This window comes from Podarcis bocagei (genome assembly GCF_964188305.1).
Source record: "Podarcis bocagei genome assembly, chromosome: 5".
NCBI classification, from domain to species: domain Eukaryota; kingdom Metazoa; phylum Chordata; class Lepidosauria; order Squamata; family Lacertidae; genus Podarcis; species Podarcis bocagei.
In genome coordinates, this window is record NC_138129.1 from 37,853,548 (window position 1) to 37,874,855 (window position 21,308).

At 43.3% G+C, this 21,308-nt stretch overlaps 1 protein-coding gene across 3 annotated transcripts in view; it reads left to right on the forward strand.

Annotated features, from left to right (window-relative positions):
* RHOC (ras homolog family member C) overlaps positions 1 to 19,832 on the forward strand; it is a 35,676-nt gene extending 15,844 nt beyond the window's left edge. For 2 of the 3 annotated variants that reach the window (XM_081195211.1, XM_081195212.1), the window contains exons 2-5: positions 13,536 to 13,693; positions 14,386 to 14,506; positions 16,249 to 16,379; positions 18,979 to 19,832. In XM_081195211.1, coding sequence (XP_081051337.1) covers positions 13,538 to 13,693; positions 14,386 to 14,506; positions 16,249 to 16,379; positions 18,979 to 19,152 — 582 coding nt within the window. In that variant the 5' untranslated portion in view covers positions 13,536 to 13,537 and the 3' untranslated portion in view covers positions 19,153 to 19,832. Of the gene's footprint in view, positions 1 to 7,867; positions 7,960 to 13,535; positions 13,694 to 14,385; positions 14,507 to 16,248; positions 16,380 to 18,978 lie in introns of those variants that run through there. The other variant, XM_081195210.1, reaches the window with a different exon arrangement.
* The last annotated feature ends 1,476 nt before the right edge of the window (positions 19,833 to 21,308 follow it).

The following is a 21,308-nucleotide window of genomic DNA, read 5'->3' on the forward strand; positions in this document are numbered from 1 at the left end:
TGTGTCTGTAGCTTTTCTTGTCTGAGCCAGTTTGTCAAGCTTCCTGCTGACTGTATCTGAAATCCTAGATTGCAGTTCGATACCCACTTCTTTTCTCCTTTTCCTTCCTTGTTCTAACTTGGAGTGCTCAGTGCATGCAGCTTCCATTACCTTCAGGTTTTTGTTGTTGTCTTGGGTCTCCTGACTTGGCTTGGTCTGCTGTGTGTCACTGTTGGCTCCAGCTCTACAATCCATTTACTGAATCAGCAAAGTTTACCTCTTGAGCATGTTCCTATGTATTTTGTGCCTGGTCTGAAGAGATGCCTTGTTTGGTGCTTTCTCATTTACTTCTTTCAGCTCCCTGAGCAGAGGTCTCTTTTCATTCATGGATTTTCTGTGTTGCTTCTGAAATTGCTTGTTTAAAATCCTTTTCTCAATGCAAAATTTCTAAGCCTGTTTAGAACTCTATGCAGTGACCAAGACAAAGGAGAAAGTTTCTTTTTATACTTTTCCTGTTAGATTTACCAGGCAGCTTTTACACCACCCATCACCCTGGTTTTGGGCTCTGAGGCTGATTTGGCAGCTCTGCTGGTCTCAATTCCCTCCCTTTTCAAAAGCTGTTTGCCTAGTTCCAAATGATGTGCTCCCTTATGCAGCCTTGTACATTTTTTTATATAAATAGAAGTGTAAGGATGTCGTCAGGCTGCAGTCCACGTGAACTGCAACGTGGCAATGGGCTGAATGAGCAGGTAGACAGCCCAGCTGAGTAGCCAGAACAAGCCAGAGCAGCTCTCTAGCAACTGTCCTTCTCTCTTGCCCCTCAAACTGACACCACTATTTCGGCTTCAGCAATGCTGGAGGCAGAGAGAGGGTAAGTGGCAGCAGAGCAGAATGGTTACTGGAGAGCTAGCCCAGCCTCCCCTGCCTAATCCTCTGTGACTCGCCTGTGCCAGGGTTTGTGTGAATTGTAAGGTGAGCAGGCCACAATTTGGGTGAGATGTAAGGGTGAGTTTGGCAAGGTTTAAAGGGGAGGGCGTTGGTGAGGTGTAAATGGGGAGGAGGGGGGGTTGGTAGGGAGTAGGCAGGTTTGTAAGTGAAATGGGCAGAAACTTTGTTCCTTATCTGCTTGACCTCTGGGTTTCCATGCTGGTAGAGGAAGAAGAGGTTTTGCTTCTTCCACGGATAACATGGAAACCAAGTAGGTTGGTAGAGGAGGAATGGAGCAGTCCATCTTTCCTCTACCAGCCTGCTCACTTGGCTGCATGAAATTCCTAGTCACCTGTGGCTACCAGGTAAGTCATTAGGTTGTCATCATGGTTTCTAACTAATGTGGGTCATTGCTGGTATGTATACAGATTGAGTTGATTTGAGATAAATGTTATATTAAAAAGTGGATCAAAACTGTTGCCATCTTGGCCTGTTTAATAGGTGTGATCTTCTGTGACAATGCCAGTGGGCTGAAAAGAAAAGGTGGCAGGCCAGATTATACTTATGGGCTGGAGGTTCCCCACTGCTGGACTATCAGTGCAAAATGTATTGGTAGTAGATTACTACCCTTCTTAGGATAAACCAGCATTCCCATAGCATCATATGAGTATATTGCACAGAGTTCTTCATCATGCTAAATGTTTAATCTTGTAAAGATTTCTTCCTCTACTATGTTAGCAATGAAATAAACTGCAGGCAAGTGCTTAATCACATTCTCCACCACCGCTTGTCAAAAAAAAAAGTCTTGCTTAAGGGCGTCTCCTACTCTTTGTGAACCTTGGTTGGTTTCTATTACTGACCTGTTGAACTCAACAAGTAGCTACTTGCATCACTGTCATGCATTAATGCTTCAGTGGGATGAGTAATCTTGCATTAAGTGTTTAATTATTGAGTGGAAGCCTTTATAAGGCCATGTTGAGAAGCTATTGATTTATAACTGGGGAAATATGGCTGGAATATAGAATGTGATATGTGTGTATACATACACATGTCAGTAAACACTACTTTCTGGAACATTTCAGAGCAGTTATTATGAAATCATGCATTTAGGTACATTCTTAGGGTCAAACTAGATGCAATGGTAATTGTTTGAATGCAATTAATGTGAATATTTTTAAATGTCTAAACAGTTGTGAGTGTGTTTGAGCAGCAGGGGAGGCTTCACTTCCAATGTAAATAAACTTGGGCTGATTTTTGTTAGGACCACAACAGGCTGAGAAGGGTTAAAAATTTCCTCTCTCTCTGCCCCCAGCTGCTATTTTATAAGTTTTCAAAGATGCACCTTAATGTCTAGACATTTTTTGCAGCATCATTTGAAACTCTGGTGAGTGACCAAAAACAGAATTTGGCCAGTTGTAATTTTGAATTGAGAGTTGCATAATGCATGGCATATGAATAGGTGTGGTTTGCACAGCCAGGAATTCTTGGCTTTAGCAGCTGGCAAGTAAGTGGTGGGAAACTTTGATAAGAGAGCAGATAAACATATACACTTTGCTACTGTGGTTGTGACTCTCCAGTGTGTTGAGTGGAATTCTTGTCTTTCCAGTGTGGTTTCCTGGTCCTTCAAATGAAGGTCTCCCTTTAAAATAACTTGCTGCTGGCTACTACCACTTCGGCAAGGGCTGATGGGAGTTGTGCAATATATCTAGAGAGCACTAGGTTGGCGAAGAGTGCAGCCTACACCCTTCTCAAAGCACAGGGTGTGTTGCATGCAGATGGATTGCAATGCATGTCTCTCATAACTGGGCTCTTGACCTAGGTTGCATTCAGCCAGCTTTTTCATTTTGTTTTGCAGTTGCTGACCTTTTGTAAAATACGCAAAACCTTTTTTTCCTGACCTACCTCCCTAAATATATAGTTCCAAGTAACAGGCAGACTGAAAGCTTTGACTGCTCTTTCCAAATTCTCCTTTCCGGTGTTGCAAGAGAATGCTTCACATTCCCAAATTCCCTTTGCCCTGTGTTTAAGATAAGGTGACAGCAGGGAAAACGGGGCCTGCACTGACCGATGAAATACAAACATAGGCTGCTTCCCTTCAATAATAATATTAAAAGGAACAAAGAGTCCCAATAGCAGGGACCATCTTGACCTTAGAATGCCAGTTCCTCTGACTTGTTTTGCTATATCTTACTTTTATTTCCCTTTCCGCAGTTTGGGTCACACCTCCGAATGTCTGGCACACAAGTTAAGAACACTGTGCTGCTTATGCGGTTAACTGTGATAGTGCAGAGTTATTGTGATAATGTTGCAGGTTTTAATTGTTTTGAAACATGAACTGGTGTGTGGCGCAGAGGTTAAGAGGCTGAGCCGTAAACCAGGTTATCCTTGGTTAAGATGGTATTGAGCTCAGGGCACTGGGCATGGTCCTCCTCAGCTTTAATCTTTAACCCTGCAACACCCCCTGTGAGACGGGGGGGGGGGAGAGAGAGAGAGAGAGAGAGAGAGAGAGAGAGACAGACAGACAGACAGACAGACAGACAGACAGACTCTGCTCAAGGTCACCCAGCAGGTCCTGGTGTCTAACCCTTACACAAAACAGCTCTCCTAGTTGCCTCAAGTATCATGAACTCCAGTAGGTGAGCTTAGGTATACAGTACCACTTTCTCTCACACGCCATCTTAAATACACAGATGGCAATACAGTGGTACCTTGGTTCTCAAACGCCTTGGTACTCAAACAACAACTTAGAACCCAAACATTGCAAACCCAGAAGTGTTCCGGTTTGTGAACTTTTTTTGGAAGCCGAATGTGCTCCGATTTGAGTGTTACGCTTCCGATTTGAGTGTTATGCTGAGGTCTGTCTGTTTTTGCTATATATATATTTTTTTGCGTTTTTGCGGCTTTTTTGTTTTGTTTTTGTGACTGCGTGGAACCCAGTTCAGCTACTGATTGATTGTGTGACTGCAGTACATTGTTTATTTCTTTCATTTTATGGATCAGTGGTCTCGTTAGATAGTAAAATTCATGTTAAATTGCTGTTTTATGGGTTGTTTTTAAAAGTCTGGAACACATTAATCCATTTTGCATTACTTTCTATGGGAAAGTGTGCCTTGCTTTTGGAATGCTTTGGTTTTGGAACAGACCTCTGGAACGGATTAAGTTTGAGAACCAAGGTTCCACTGTATTTGTTTGAAATGGCTTGGATCTTAGGTGCCATTACGAAAAAAGCCCTTCCATGCATTGCTTGCTGCACCTCAGAAGGTGTAGAGATGCTTTGAAGATGATCTTAACAGCCAGGGTGGTTAATATTTTGCATACCTTGAGGTAATAGCTGAGTGGCAGAGCACATCCTTTACAGGTTCATTGACCCTCCATTATCATGTAGGGCTGCACTTAATGAAATCCCCCAAAGTCACTGCTAGATAATTAGGCAATGCTGAGCCTATACTTGGAGCTTCCTCTGTTCCCAGATCATTTTGGTGTTGTAGACCAAGCCAGGCACTTCGGAATTGTGCCCAGGAATGAACTGGTAGCTACTCTATCTCTTTAAGCACTGTAAGGATGTACTGGGCTGTTGGAGTGTGATCTTATGTGTGCTTGGTTTGCTGATAAGTTTTTGGACCAGTTGAAGTTTCTGGACAGTCTTCAAAACGTTCCTTCATGTGAGTAGCATGCAAAGGGGGTCCATGTGTAAAAAGGGTGAACCCATTGCCTCTCCCAAACATGCATGCGTTAGGTGGGGTTTCCTGGGCTGGGATGTCCTTCCCTAATGTGCTGATGTCAGAGATGGGGTTGGGAGAAGCCACATTTGGGAGCAGGGCCAGCAGTACAGTCTTGCTGCTTATTTCTTCATCTGGAACCCCTTGCACACATGAAGTGAGCTAATGCCATGCTTCACAAGGTTGTCTATAACAGTTACTGAAATTTTGTATATGATGAAGTACTTTGTGTGCAGTAGAGTGCTATCTAAAATGCTAAGTGTTGATAATGTTATTCAGATCTACTGTTTAATGCTCCTTAAGTGTGTTGAAAACCAACATATTGGGTCTGCAGGATAGAAGGCAATGACGATTTAAGATATCAGCCCTGTAGAGTATCGTTATTATCTATCTTCAGTTATATATAACTGGGAATTCCTCTTTTGTAGATAAGGCCATCTCTTTATAAACAGAACCTAGGTAACAAAATCTCTAGGGGTAGAATTGTTCAAATTTGGCTTATCTCAAGGCTGGCTGGCATTTCACAATGCGTACAAGCGTACACAGTCAATTACAGTGTTGGAATCTGAGTTGGATTGTTTCCAGTTATCAACTTTGCAGCACTGAGTGAATGTGGCCTAGGCGCTCCTGTATTAATCATTCCTGCTAGCAAACCCAAATCAATGTTCCCGAGTCCACTGTGATATGGGTGGCTTCTTCCATTTTTTAATAGATTCAACACAAAGTGAATAAAATCATTTTTTTTCTGAAGCATGATTGGTTAATTGCCGTACAATTTTTCTGCCTGCCTTTGGGGTGTATAAAACCATGAATCAATCATGAATGAATATTTATTTTCTTCCTGGTCATGGACTTGTGACCCCACTTATTTTTATTTTGCTCTGATCCTTTCCCACCGGCATGTAGCCCTTGGAGAGGTGGGTAAGGGTGAATGTGACCCTTGCCCCCCCCCCAAAAAAGTGTTAATGGTCTCTGGAAACACCAAGGGAACTTTTCTATTGCAATTGTTGCATGTCCTGCAACATGATTATGTTGTCACTGATAGCATGAGGACAATAGTCTTGACTAAAGAATGTGACAGTGTTCTCGAACCTACCAGCATGAGTTTGACCAAACTGCGGGAGGCAGTGGAAGACAGGAGTGCCTTGCGTGCTCTGGTCCATGGGATCACGAAGAGTTGGACACGACTAAACGACTAAACAACAACAACAACAACAATAAAGAATGTGATTATGTTTGAAAACCCATCAGGAAGATGAGTTAAGATTTGCCCAGTTTTTCTTTGGTCAAGGTTCATGTAATTCCTGCACTTGCTAACCTTTTGTTCATTGATTTCTGCTTTCTCACTGTGCCATGCTTTGTTATTGGCCTCTAATTAGATGCATGGGACGTGGGTTGCACTGTGGGTTAAACCACAGAGCCTAGGGCTTGCCAGTCAGAAGGTTGGTGGTTCGAATCCTCGCGACGGGGTGAGCTCCCGTTGCTCGGTCCCTGCTCCAGCCAACCTAGCAGTTCGAAAGGACGTCAGAGTGCAAGTAGATAAATAGGTAAACAGCGTTTCCGTGCACTTCTCTGGTTTGTCAGAAGCGGCTTAGTCATGCTGGCCATATGACCCGGAAGCTGTACGCCGGCTCCCTTGACCAATAAAGCGAGATGAGCGCTGCAAACCCAGAGTCGGCCACGACTGGACCTAATGGTCAGGGGTCCCTTTACCTTAATTAGATGCATATTGCACTGTAGAACCCATATGCAATTAACTACATTTCTTATAATCCATCTTTTGGCTGTGTCTTCTATTAGAGCAATCTGTCAGCAAGACAAATCTTTAGCTCTACACCCAGTTTGTCTCTCCCTTCCCCCAACACCAGGTATGGGGCTAAGGATGTGAGGGAATATATAAGTTATCAGTAACAAAGACATTTGTCTTCAACCTCTGGCCAATGTTTTATACCAAACCACCACAGAGCTATGATTGCTGAAAACATCAAATAAACTTACATAAAGTTCATTCGAAATGACCCTTTGTTACCCCTTAAGCCACCCCATACTCCAGCTTGAACAGACTCATAAATTCCCAACCCTGAATTTGTGTGCTTCCCTTCTGGTTCAGTCCCATAGCTGCTCTGATGTAGTAGTCTTATGAGTGTGCCAGTCAAAGGCCCCAGTATCTTGGCTCCAAGTATTGCTATAATGCTAACCTAAGGTTCCCAGATGCCCCTGTTTCCTGGGGACAGTCCCCGGATTTACAAACCAGTCCCCATACAAAATTCATTGAAGTTGAAAAGTGTCCTCGGATTCATTGAAAAAAATCTGGTAACCTTATGCTAACCAACAAAATATTCAGACATGGTGGTTTCCCTTAGCAACCCAAGGGTGCTTCCCACATTCCATGCATGCAAAAAATAAGCAGCGAGAGACCTACAAATACAACTTGCTTCACTTGCACTGTGGATCGTGAGCTAAGGAAAAAGAGGATAGCAAATCAGTGCCCCTATATCACTATTGGGGTATTGGGGGGATTTGTTATTTTACCTCTAGGAAGGCCTAGCTCTGTTCTATATGTACCTTAAAGGAGGTGCCAGGAAGATAGCAGCTCATTTTAGCAGTCGTAAGTAATTAATAATTTTTTTATGGCTGCCCATATCCGCATACAGTGGTACCTCGGGTTACATATGCTTCAGGTTACAGACTCCGCTAACCCAGAAATATTACCTCGGGTTAAGAACTTTGCTTCAGGATGAGAACAGAAATCGTGCTCCGGCGGTGCAGCAGCAATGGTGCTAAAGTGGTGCTTCAGGTTAAGAACAGTTTCAGGTTAAGAACAGACCTCCGGAATGAATTAAGTACTTAACCCGAGGTACCACTGTATATGGTTGGGTGGGTTGGATTGTATAAAAGTGGGGTCAAACAAATGAAAGGAAGGAGATCTTTGTAATGTTTGCATTTGCACAAGTTGAGCATGGGTGGAAGTACAAAGCTCAACCACTTCAGCACCCCACTTCTGCCACACCAGATCTTGAGGGAGACTGCCAGCACCCTGTGTTTCTAGAATCCAGAATTCCTAACTGCAGGCTGTGATTACTTAAACACACACTTCAAAGCCGCTAGATGACATCGTATGTAGCTAAGGGGTAAGGAGAGAGACATGCCTCTTGCCTGCTTTCAATTATTGCCTAGTCATTCAGGACAGTGATTTAACAATGAGTTCCTATGGCAACATGTCACCTGTATTTGCCAGACCTGTCCAACCCCCACCCCACCCCAAGCAACAAAAGGTAACCTCACAGTGTCAAGATGTATTCTGTTTGGCACTCTCCTGCTTACCCTCCAAAAGGCAAGTTAAAACATTTTTGCCATTGCATCTACATTAGCTGTTTGATATGGTGTTTCATTGCTAATATAAATATGTATATATTTGGCACATCACCTTTTTAAAATGAATATTTTAATAGGTCAGCTATTCTAAACATTTTACCCCTTCCTATATCTCTAAAATTAATAGAATAAAAGAATTGTAGAGTTGGAAGGAACCCCAGGGGTCATTTAATCCAACCCCTTGTAGGAAGCACAACTAAAGAATCCCTGGCACATGGCCATCCAACCTCTGCTTTAAAACCTCCAATAAATTGGATCACTGAAGATTCAGATTCAAGTCCCAAGGGTAGTCATAGATTCTCTGCTGTAGCCATGTCCATGTCCATAATTTTCCTTCTTATGCCTGCATTACAATGGACTACTGGTTTTTATGAGTTTTTAAGAAGGCTTTATGTTGTGTGCTCCAAACTGTGCTTTTATTATTTTTATTATTGTAAAGACCAGTGGTTAAGCAATAAAGTTGCTTGCATTTTTAAACCATAAAATGTAAATAACCACCCTGAAAGGCCAGCTGAGGACGAATGAAATGAGGTTTATAAAACACTTTGCTCAATAAAAGTGTTATATGGATGACAAATGTCAGACCCATCTGTGGCATAATTTCTTGCAGTAGGCTGGATGAAAAGGAATGATATTCAATTCTCCACATTTAACTGGCAGTATCTTTAAGAGCGATGATCCCATCTGTTTTATCCACTGACTGCAGGCTGAATGTGATGAATAAAATATTTAGCTCCTGTTGGCTTTGTCTCTGAGAGCAAGATGCTTATCAATATGGATATGCTCTGACTTTTTCAAGTCTTCCCTCTTTTAACCAACCATCACACTTGGAAGTCTCCTCCTTCCATTCAATGTTTATGGGTTCAAAGTAGTCAGGTGAAGTCTTGTGAACAGTACCTGCATCTGTTTCCTCCCATTGCACCTCAGATGACTTTGTGAGATTTGGGAGGGGAGTATTCAGGTTTGTATAGTTGTCACTCTAGATGCTAATTCTCCCCACCACATACAGAAGCATCTATGTATGTATGTTTGTTTTGTTTTCAAAAAGGACACAAGAGATTGTCCTAATTTGAAGCACATCAGTTAAAGTAAAGCCTGTTATGCAAGAATTATGGCAACATGCTGTTATTTAGAACAAACACATAAAGTTCTGGTCTTTCCTGAGAGGGTTGTTTGTTGTTGTTTTTTTGCACCCTAGAACAACTTGTGTTGAATTGATTTGTCAAGGCAAAATAGCATAAAGGCAGATATTAATATGCTGCACTGTGAAAGCAACGTTTTATGTAGTTTTGTAGTAGTTTTATGTAGTTTTTCAATTTCATTGTTCTGCATGGGACAGTGACAATAAAGATATCGTATATCGTATATTGTATCATATAGGGTGTTGCATAATCTAGGAATATCCCTGCTTGTAGGTACTTTATTTGGGTTTATGATATATTTATGAAAATTTGTATACCACTTGATTGTAGGAAAGCCATCTTGTGGTGGAGAGTTCCATTGTCTGCTTCTGTGCTGTGTGCCTCTCTTTTCTTGTCTTGAATCTCTCACCACTGAGCTTCATTGTTTGACCCCAGGTTCTAGTATTATGAGAGAGGGGAGAACAAAATATCTATCTCTATGCGCTTTCTCCACACAATGCTTGCTTGGCTCACCCGACAGCTATGCTTTAGTCAGTGTTTCATCACCAGGTGAAGATCTTTCTATTTTATCAGGCTCTTAAACCTTTTTAGCTTCAGTGTCAATTTTATGCCTCGATATTATCACACATTTTAAAACTTTCAGAATTATGGTATTGCTGTGAGTTTTTGTTACGTTGCTTTTATCCTCTGGCTGCTGGTTTTATGTTCTTAGATTTTATGGTTATTGGTTTCGTTTTTATTTTTATATGCATTTGTTTTTTCTTTATTGGAAGCCATCCAGAAAACATTTTGTTGTTGGGGAAAATATAAATGCAGTTAGTAAACTTAGAAGATGTATATAAATGTCAAGCGCATCCTACTCTTGTCTTTAAAAACAAACAAAAAACAAGACAACTAAAAAGCCTCAAATGTAACCTTTTCCACTCCCCAAGAATTAACTCTAGCCCCAGATCATCTCTTGTCCTTTTCTGATTCTATAGCACCCTTTTTGAGATAAAGGACAACCAGAATTGTACACAATATTCCAAGTGTGGTGTCACCATAGATTTGTATAAAGGCATTCCATTCTGAAGGAAATCAGCCCTGAGTGTTCACTGGAAGGACAGATCGTGAAGCTGAGGCTCCAATCCTTTGGCCACCTTATGAGAAGAGAAGACTCCCTGGAAAAGACCCTGATGTTGGGAAAGATGGAGGGCACAAGGAGAAGGGGACGACAGAGGACGAGATGGTTGGACAGTGTTCTTGAAGCTACCAACATGAGTGTGACCAAACTGTGGGAGGCAGTGGAAGACAAGAGTGCCTGGTGTGCTCTGGTCCATGGGGATCACGAAGAGTCAGACACGACTAAACGACTAAACAACAACAACATTACGGCTCATCCTTGGATGCCTTCCCTATAAAGAGCAGTGTGCAACAGGGCTGTGTTCTTGCCCCAACTCTCTTGGGCATATTCTTCTCCCTGCTACTCTCCTATGCCTTCAGCTTGACTGAAGATGGTGTGTACATCCATTCAAGAAGTGATGGGGGTCTGTTGAACCAGGAAATGTTTCCATTCCAAGACAAAAGTGTGACAGGTTCCTACCCAAGAAATGTTGTTTGTAAATGACACACACAAGAAACCTGGAGACAGTCAGGTTGTATATCCATATCAGTGACCAGAGGAGGAGGAATGACTGTTGGGAGGAGCACAGAGAGAAGAAATACCATGGCACGTCTGCATCGGCACAACTGGATGCCTTCATCTGCCCCAGCTGCAACAAAACATGTCTCTCCCATATTGGTCTCTACAGCCACAGCAGGCGCTGTAGTGCTCCAACAGTTTGACTCCACCCCTGAAGGCGCACTCTTCCATTGTATCCTGAGACAGACAGATGCCAACCAACAATTACAGTATTAGCAGTTTCATGACTGGGGAGTTGGAGAAATGTCTTAGATAGTTGAATACTAGATTCAGGTTTAGTTCTATTTTTTAAAAAAACCTAGAATTGGGTGTGTTTCCTCCCTTCGTGTGGGTTGATGCTTGTGCCTTTGTGTAGATTATTACCTCTGGACTGTATAGTCTTGAGTTAGGGTTTGTGACATCTACACATCAAGCAGGGTTTGTTCCAAGTTGGCAAGTCTTATGACAAGGCATTCACTCCTGACATATTCTGTGTCTGCTGGCTGAATCGAGGTATTAATTCTCAAGAATTGGGGACTCTAGAAAGGCTTAAATTCAGCTCTGTTAACACTCCATCCTCTGTTTAGTGTCAGAATGCTAAACAGCACAGCCGTCTTAACCCTGGAGATTATAAAAGTTATACAGCTGCTGCCCCTGAGAAGTCTGGCAGCTGAAAAAGGAGTGCAATACTGCACGTATTCTGGAGGTCTAGGTTTATGGCAAAATGTTCCAGATGCAACCTCCTTGATAGTCAGCTTGGCTTCAGGCAGAGTAGGAGGAATGCTTATTGCTCACCTGCTGAACAAATGGATGAGGACTTCATCTTGCTTTTTGAAGCTGAATCTAATTAGTTAATCTATTTATGACAACACAAGTCTTGATTATGCTTGGTGCTTTTCCCTGTGTTGTGGGAGTTTCTGTTGGGGTTTGTGTGTGTAATTGCCAGGGGAGTACACTGGCTTCTGTTGCAAGAATGTTTAATCCAGCAGACAAATCCAGACAAATCGAGCACTATAGTTCTTTGAACTTCAAATGCCGGGCCTCTGAAACATTCATATCCCAGGTGTTTTCGCCTTTTTTAACCTGATTTTTCATTACGTGGCAGGTGTTCTGCTGCATCACTGATCTCCCTTCTGTTTACAGGTGCCTAATTTAGACACCTGTGTGATTTTCTTGGTTTGTAAGGCAAGAGTGCGGGCAAAACTTTGTGCAGGACTTCCAGCCTTCAGAATGACTTCTGGCTATCCTTGTGCACGGAGCCCACACCAGCTCTATCTTGGAGCATTGCTTAGGTATGCAGGGTGAAATGTTGCTAGAGGAGATCTGGCTGCAGCTTCCTGTGCTGCGAATGTGTTTACACAAATCCCTTGGAATTCCCCATGGAATCCCTTTGTTGGCTCTGCTCCAAACAGCAAAGTTCTCCTCTCTTCTCCCCCCGCTCCCCAGCACAGTCCACCAGTGCCTGTAGCATAATACCCCAAAATCCAGTAGGTGCAGATTTGGGGTTGAAACTACATATTAGAGCACCCCCTCCACCAAAAAAACTCATGAATGAGGGCAGCTTCAAAAATTTGAAGCTGGGGAAGGGCAGGGCAGTAATATATAATACTTACAATGTTTGTCCAGCAAAGGCAGTGATACATGTTATAAGTCATAAGAATACTTGTTTTTCCTTGGTTGCACAATATTGCCGTCTAAATATTTTGACATTTTCAGCTGGACCTTTCTCGAGCATAAATGCTTATTCATGTTGAGTTTTGTCTCTGTTGCATCACTGTGTTCTCCAGGCACACTTTATGGTTTCTAAAATAACTTCCGCTGGATTGAAACCCACAGAAAGTCTGGTGTGCAGTGACATTTTTGTGGTTTTTGTAGCTAATCTATACATCTGTTCTGAAATGTAGCCCAGCCATGTTCTTGCAAGTGAAGCCAATGAGACAGTCAAAGAAAAGCGTGGCTTTTTTGAATTGTGACATTTTAAAATGAACTTCCTTAGGCTGCATGGTAGCAGGAGGGATTTTTAGGCAAGAAGGAGTTATGAGCTATCCAGTAGCATAAGGGTGAGCAGACTTGGGGTTTGTCCAATCTGCTTTGGGTTTTTATTAGAGCCTTAAGATCTACCCATCAGAGCTAAGTGCAAAAGTCAAACAGTTAGAATTAAAGAACAAGGTGCCTCTGAGTGCAATCTGAGCTGAGGAATTTGCCTCCAGTATTGGAACAGAATTGAGGCTGCCAACCCATCACATGAAAGTCTACTCCTGGTTATTAGCTTATCTTTATTTTAGCAGCCTAACTTGGGTAGAAAAAGTTGTTTTGCTGTTGCTTATCATTAAACAATGGGGAGTCAGAAACTGTTAAGTTGTGGGTGAACATATCAGACAACACAGCGATTCTTCAAACAGCTCTTGTTTATTCCCAGGCCAGAACTGAACTGAAGGGTTCAGTCAGCCTGCTTATATAGAGCTCCGGTACAACGTAACTATAACAATTTTCTAAAACTATCCAATCACTGAACGTCACTTTCGATCCCTTATTTGCATAACTATCTACAGTATCCCCCTGCTGGCCCAGGGTGAGAACTTCAGTACATAACAGAAACGTTTGCCAATACCCTGCAAATCACCAAGAAATTTACTAGTAGATCCCAAACTATTTTTTTGCCCACCCCTGTTGTAGGATTCCAGCGTCTTCGTGATCTGTGTTTCATATCTAGCCTTCTTTTTCTTTCTGCAGGCATGGCAGCGATTCGGAAAAAGCTGGTGATTGTTGGAGATGGTGCTTGCGGAAAGACCTGCCTGCTGATTGTGTTCAGTAAGGACCAATTCCCAGAGGTCTATGTGCCAACCGTCTTCGAAAACTACATTGCTGACATTGAAGTAGATGGGAAACAGGTAACTCTCTCTGCTAGCAGGTGCACTTTTGAGCGTACATATGCTTTTAACCCCAACTAAATATCACATCAGTTTCTGTTGCAGTTCATCCCTGAGTGCTGAACTTCATGCTGCTCCTTCTGACACCAATCCCTTTAAAATGTTCTTGCCCAGCTCTGTCACCTGTTGCCAAAACCCTGATTTCATCCTATTCGTCCCCACTCCCGCCTCAGGTTAGGTTTTCCCTTTGGGTCAAGCTGTGTAGAGTCCATATCATACTCAATAAAGGTTTACAGTAACTTCAGTAGAACTGTTCTAAAGTACTATCAATGTCATGCTGTTATCTCTGAGAGGCTGCACATCTTGTAACTGACCGTCCCACATTGGTCAGTAGGGATGTTGCTGTGAGCTGTGTTTGGACCTGGCCTCTCTTGACAGCTTCATGATCATCTGACACCGTTTGGTGGCACCCTTGAGGGTAGCGCTGCAGTCCTATAAAACACACTGGATAATGGCCATAATCAATTCCTGGGCTCAGGCAGTTTAATTGGGGTAGATGTTGTGCCAGGTTGCCTTTAAAGCTGCCTGTTAACCAAGATGTACTATGGGGAGAGAAAGAAAAAAGGGTCTGTGCTCCTGTTTGCTTCAATTTCTTATCCAGAGTGGTATTGATGCTGCTGCTCACTGATACAAACTTCCTTCTGTCTCTCCAGGTGGAGCTGGCCCTTTGGGACACGGCTGGGCAGGAAGACTATGACAGGTTACGGCCCCTCTCTTATCCAGACACAGATGTTATCCTCATGTGCTTTTCCATTGATAGTCCAGACAGTTTAGGTAAGGCTATGGCACTCTAGGCTTGAGGTAAGAGGCCGTGAGGACACAGAGCATGTGATACTGCCCATTTGGTGGCTCATGGTCACACCCACAGGATACAAGGGAACTCTGTGGGCGGGTGGGTTGGGAATGCTGAATCACCTAATTTAGCTTTCAAAGTAGTGATTCTTCCAGTCCCTGCAGGATTCAGATAAGCAATGGCTATTTTGGGAAACATTGGTCACATTCACACCAGATATTTAAAGCACACTTTAAGGATCATAGCCTCCTGCAAAGAATCACAGGAACTGTAGTTTATTAAGGGTGCTTAGAGTTGTTAGGAGGTCATTTGCAAAGCTACATTTCCCAGCACTCTTAAACTACAGTTCCCAGCATTTTCCACAACTGTTGCAGTGGTCTAAGAATGTTAAGGGAAGTGCCATAGCTCAATGTAGAGCACATTTTTTTTCAGTAGGTGACCGTAAGTCTAATTTCTGGCATCTTCAGTTAAAATGGTCAGTGGCAGTAGATGGAAAAGACATTGCTGGAGAGCCAGCAGACATTGAGCAAGATCAGTGGTGGGGAACCCCTGGCCTGTCTCTCCCCCCTCCATGAAAGACCTGGATTCGAGTCTGGATCTCTGTAGAACAAACAAGGAAGAACAGAGGTTATACTGGCTGATTCATGTGTTAATAATTTTGTTGAAATTGTCACTGGTTTTATTTTATATTGTTTGAGGTACCCCAACCTTGTTTGATCCTGGGCAAGATAAAAATGAGATAAGTAGATAATAAATAAAGGCCTACTGGTTTATACATGAAAGCAGCTGCCTTGCCCTGTTATCCAGGGGCTTTTCAAACACGTTTGGCTGCTTGCAATATTTTTCTCACTTGAAAAAGGGGAAACCTTATTCCAGTAACCACTGCTTTCAAATGCACAATCGAGAATCAGGAGCACTATTTCTAACTATGAATTTATTCATAGGACTTTATGGACCGCAGTATTGTCACATTTTAACAGATAACACTTTGCCTCTAAAACTCCAGGTAGTGACACTTTTAAACAGCCTCTACACATAGGTATGTGTACAGGTTTGGCAGATGATGCAGGATATAATTGGCAAGGCTCATGTTAGAGCAGTTCTGTGTTAAACAGCATCTTGTTGGCTGGAGGATGATGATAGGATCCTGCCTCTGCGTTTGAGGGCAAACAGTTAACTACTAAACTGCGTTGACTCCTTGGGCATCTGCTAGTGCTATAGACTTAATAATGATGACAGTATTTGTCATAGCTGGATTCTGCAGGGAAGTGTGTGCGCTGGGAGATGCTTTGAACTTTTCTGCACAGCTCCTTCTGTGTGGTGTTCTGTCTCTCTGAAACTGATCTTTGCTCACGTCTCCAGGGATTTTTTGCTGTGGCTCTGGGATTTGTGTGAGGAGAGCTTTCCCATATTCCCAGTCACTTTATTTCTTTCATTGGCATAGGGAGTTCAGTGTTCCCTTTCAGCTGCTACTGGGTGTGGTAGGGAGAGCAGGCTCTCAGCCATGCGCTGGCCAGGGCTCTGGAAATAGGACTCTCATTGTATCCAGTCTTGCTTTTGGCAACAAACTGGATCTGGGGATGGCCTGTTTTGAAGAGGTCTCAAACAGCTTCCTTTTTAAGTGCCATGGGATTATTATACCTGTGAATCTGTCCTTCATTGGGAGGAGGGCTTTTATTTCATGGCCTGACCTGGTTCATGAGAATGTGATTGGCCTTTCCAGAAAACATCCCAGAGAAATGGACACCTGAAGTGAAACACTTCTGCCCTAATGTGCCCATCATCCTTGTGGGGAACAAGAAGGACTTGCGGAATGATGATCACACCCGCAGGGAACTGGCAAAGATGAAACAGGTAGGAGGAGCCTGTTGTATTTTATTTTATTTTATTTTTTTAAAAAAGCTTGGTGGCGTTTTTGTAGTGAGAAATAATTCACTTGCTTTACATAATGTTGTGTAATGTTGTCATTGTGATGTTTCTGGGAAGGCTTTATACCAGCAGCCGCTGTTGCCACAGCTTGGAGAACTCTTCATACCAGAATTACTGATGGCTGTGGCTATGCAGTAAAGTGCTCTTGGGGAGAATCTATATCCCTCCTATCCTTTTCTAAACAGCAAGTCATCCAATACCCCTTAAAATGGGTGAGATAACTGAAGATTTTCAGATAAAACAAGTGCCTTTTGTGTATTCTGAAACTCTGCAACTAGGGAGCATTATTCCAAGCAGGATCACATGAGAACTCTTCAAAAGTAAATAAAAAAACTTAAAAGTGTGTGTGTGTGGGGGGGAGAATTAGATAGTTAACGCAATTAAATAGTATACATGGATCTGTGCTCTACTCCATACAATGTGTGGTGCAATATGCATCTTATTTAAAATATTACACTGAAGTATTAGGTGAAACTTGTAAATGCTCTGGATTTTTCACACAAGAAATTTAGGGAATCACTTTTCTTTCTGGGAGATCAGAATATTATTTCAAAACTAGAATGATTTGTCAGTAACTTCACACCCCCCCCCAAGTTTCTCGTCTTGTATTATATTGGTGATTAAGAGAACTCCTAGAAAGATGTTGGGTTGCTTTTAGGAGGTTGATGCAAGTGTCTCGATTCCACATGCTCTAAATCTTTGGTCCACCTGGGAGATAGTGCCCTTCTCCAATGGTGCTCTTAATCAGTTCTGACATTCCTCATAATTCTTGGGAGGATATTCAGGGCTTTTACAAGAAAGTCCATGGGAAGTTGCTCCCACTTCCACTTTGCCCAACACAGTAACCTTTGCAGAAGGGGAGGACTGGTGGTGAAGCTGCCTCTGAGCAGGGTCAGTAAGATCTCTTCCAGGCAGAGGTATTGGCAGTTAAAACTCACATAGCTCACTGCTATTGAGCGTTATCAAACATTCAGGCTGTACAGTGGTACCTCAGGTTACATACGCTTCAGGTTACATACTCTGCTAACCCAGAAATAGTACCTCGGGTTAAGAACTTTGCTTCAGGATGAGAACAGAAATCGTGCTCCGGTGGCACGGCAGCAGCGGGAGACCCCATTAGCTAAAGTAGTACCTCAGGTTAAGAAGAGTTTCAGGTTAAGTACGGACCTCCGGAACAAATTAAGTACTTAACCCGAGGTACCACTGTAATGATAAAAGTCTATCCTACTGACACTCGGTGCTCCTACTTTTGGAAGTGTTGGTCTATATGCAGGCCATGCATTTAAAGCACCCCCCCCCCAAAAAAAGAATAATGGGAATTGTAGTTTAAGGGTGCAGGGAAATGCAGTTTTGTAAGGGTGAACTGTAGTCCTCACAATTTCTTTGGGGGGGGGGGAGAGAGAGAGAATGGAATGTGCTTTAAACATGTGGTGAATATGCAGCCCAGAGGGGAAAGGGTGGGCTGGCATGTGCAGAGTGTAAGATTCCTTGCTCTGTGGTGTTTCCTGGTGGTGAAACCATTGTGAACTGAACTTCAGAGTGGGTTCGTGCTGGGAATTTTGAGCTGAAGGAATTAAAAACTAAACGAACACCAATCTTCCTAATTCTGAATTTGGCAATATCTTTGGTTAAGACCCAGAAGTGGATTAAAGGATTTTGGGGTGGGAAGGAAGAGGCAGTTTGTACTGTAACAACAACAAGAAGAAGATGGGTCTAGTCTGGAGTTAAAGTTGGACCTCATCTCTTTAAATATTGAAAACTACTGCTTGGAAGCAGCGTTCCTGAAGCCCTATGAGATATAGAAAACCTACAGTGGAGTCAGAGCCTGGTTTGGGAGGGACTCCCTGATTTTTTCAGTAGGACAAGCCTAGCACCAGGGCAGGACAGAGACACCATAAAGGTAGATGGCAGAGATTGCAGATTGATGATGGAGCAGTGTCCTGCAGGGTACAGCATGGACTAGTGGTCCAGAGGAGATTTGATCACTGCAGAAACCCATAACAAATTTTGCTAAGACGTCTACATGTTTGCTGTCCTCTCTCCCTTGCATCCAGATGGCTTGGGGCAGATACATGAACCACAAAGTTCTCAGGTACAAAGATTAAGCCCCCATCTTACCCTGTATGACTATAGGAAGGATGCTAAAATCTGCTTCAAGTGTTGTGTGAATGGGGGTCCACATATAGAAAGCGCCAATGGGGCCACAGCACTGGCCCTGCCCCTGCCCCAGAATTTGCACTGCCCAGCCCTCTGGCCTTCCAAACACTGAGTATATATCTGAACATGGAAAAGGCCTTGCTGGCCCTTTCTATACGTGGATCGTCCTCCCCCCCCCCCCCAATTCATCTGAGAATGTCCTTTCAGTCTTGCCAAAATGGCCACCCATATTTCTACGAGGAGCTGTGCTGCTTTTCTCGGCCAGGATAGGGTGTTACACCTGTACTAACTCAAGTTCTTCCTTAAATCAAGCCTTGCAGAGGTTTCATTAATTTGGATTGTGTTTTTTTTTCTTTGTCTTCGCAAGGAGCCAGTGAAACCAGAGGAAGGGAGAGACATGGCAAACAGGATCAATGCTTTTGGCTACCTTGAGTGCTCAGCCAAGACGAAGGACGGCGTGCGGGAAGTGTTCGAAATGGCAACTCGAGCCGCCTTGCAAGTCAGGAAGAACAAAAAGCGCAAAGGTTGCCCCCTCCTGTAAAAGGGGCGCATTGGCAGATGATGTGACTGTGCTGTCTGAAGTGTATCTTTCCCTTTCCATACACCCCACAGATGGGGTCAAGATGGAGAAGTGGAGCTATTAGCTCTATCTAGAATAAAAAATTTAACATGCTGGCTATGTCCTTCATCCCTCTGTACAGTAAACTTCCTGGGATACACAATATAGGCATCTACACGGTCTCTTCCTGTGTTGCATGCCCAGGCTGCCTTTTCCAGCTCTCTCATCGGCCAGAGGTGTCTTTCTGAATCCTCCTTATAAACAATGTCCTTTTTGTATTGGGCAGGCAGTGTACTTGAACTAACTCTGTATTGTTCTTTGCTCCCATTTTTTACTAATCCTACTCTTCACTGCTTTGTACAGATTCACCAGTACTTACCCTTGTGTCTTCCTGTTCTTACATATTACGGAAGCTAAATTTCTGAATATTGCAATCTGAGAATGTGGAGCCTGCCTCTGGTTTACAAATGGATGCGCTGGCTTCTCTCCACAAATGTGCTAAAGCAAGCGGGGTAAGTCTTGCCAAAATGGCCTCCTGTGTTCGCATTAAGGAGCTGCGCTCTGTAGTGGTCAGAAATAATCTTTGCTTCTCTTTGGAGCAGCAGTGCCTTGTGTTTTTGGCAATACTGTATTCTCACTTCATTAAATTAATTCAAACTTGAGCTCGACTCTTTTGTTGTGGATGCTGTATGGCTGTCCATCTGCACACTGAACTGTATGAAGCTGTGTTGATTCTGCTGAGCATCACAAGGGCAGTCAACCTATTTTGGAAGTTTCTCAGCTGCTTCATTGTATCTGTCTTGTTACCTTCTTCCTCACAATTCCATAAAGTGTAGCAACTCAGCTCCTTATCTTTGGGCAAATCTACTAATACAAGGGTATTGGTGGGTATTGGGACGTGGGTGGCGCTGTAGGTTAAACCACAGAGCCTAGGACTTGCCGATCAGAAGGTCAGCGGTTCCCGTGACAGGGTGAGCTCCCATTGCTTGGTCCCTGCTCCTGCCAACCTAGCAGTTCAAAAGCATGTCAAAGTGCAAGTAGATAAATAGGTACTGCTCCAGCAGGAAGGTAAATGGCATTTCCGTGCGCTGCTCTGGTTCGCCAGAAGTGGCTTAGTCATGCAGGCCACATGACCCGGAAACTGTACACCAGCTCCCTCGGCCAATAAAGCAAGATGAGTGCCGCAACCCCAGTCGTCCGCGGCTGGACCTAATGGTCAGGGGGCCTTTTACCTTTATTGGTGGATATTTGGAATCCCAAGGTCATAGAATGATGACCTGCTTCGCTTCAGAGTCCAGATAGTTGGACTATTTTTTAAAAAAGTAGGTGGAAAGCTAGCAGAGCAGGGGGAAGGTGTTCCATTTAAGCTCTTTTCCCAGTGCTGTGTTACAAACTGGTATGAAAGGTAGGAGCTAAATGGCACCTTAAACAGAGGTTATAGGCGCAACAACAGAATGTCTAGGCACGCTTTTTTAGTAACAAGAATACAAAGCTGAAAGTGAATGAACTGCAGCTAAAATGTTCATTTTTCACATGTCTAGTCCTTGTGTTTCCCACCCCCCTAATATTCTTAAGAGGGTCTCTTCTCCAGTCTTTCATAGAGTAGTGGGGAGGCAGAAAAGGGTCCTCCTTTCCTTCCACTCTGCAGTTTTAATCTGAAATCTTTGAGCCCAGAGCTCAGAAACTGCTCACACTAATGAAGTTCCCTGTCGCAAAATGCGCCTAGAACAATGGGAGTTTCAAACACTGGATAGGAGATTGCCCAGTAATCCCATGTGTACCACCTTCCATTGGGGGAAAAAGGGAGGCTAGAAACTTACTACACTTTCTAAACATGTAAAGACTTTTTTAAAAATTAAAAGCGATCAGTCCTGCGATGTGACACCATGGGGCAGCCTCTTCTGATAGTGGCGGGCGGACAACTCTCTTATCACCTCACTACAACTGCTGTTTCTCATGTAGCCTGACCTTGTGCATTCCTTTCAGAGTGAGTGATTCTGTGGTTCACAGGTAAGAAGGGAGGAGCAAGGAGCACATAGCAATAAGAATGAAGCATTGGTGGGAACATGGAAATGCTTCCCCCCCCCCCAGCACAAAAGGTGAGAAAGTTGGCAGGGTTATCCTACTTTAACAGCTTT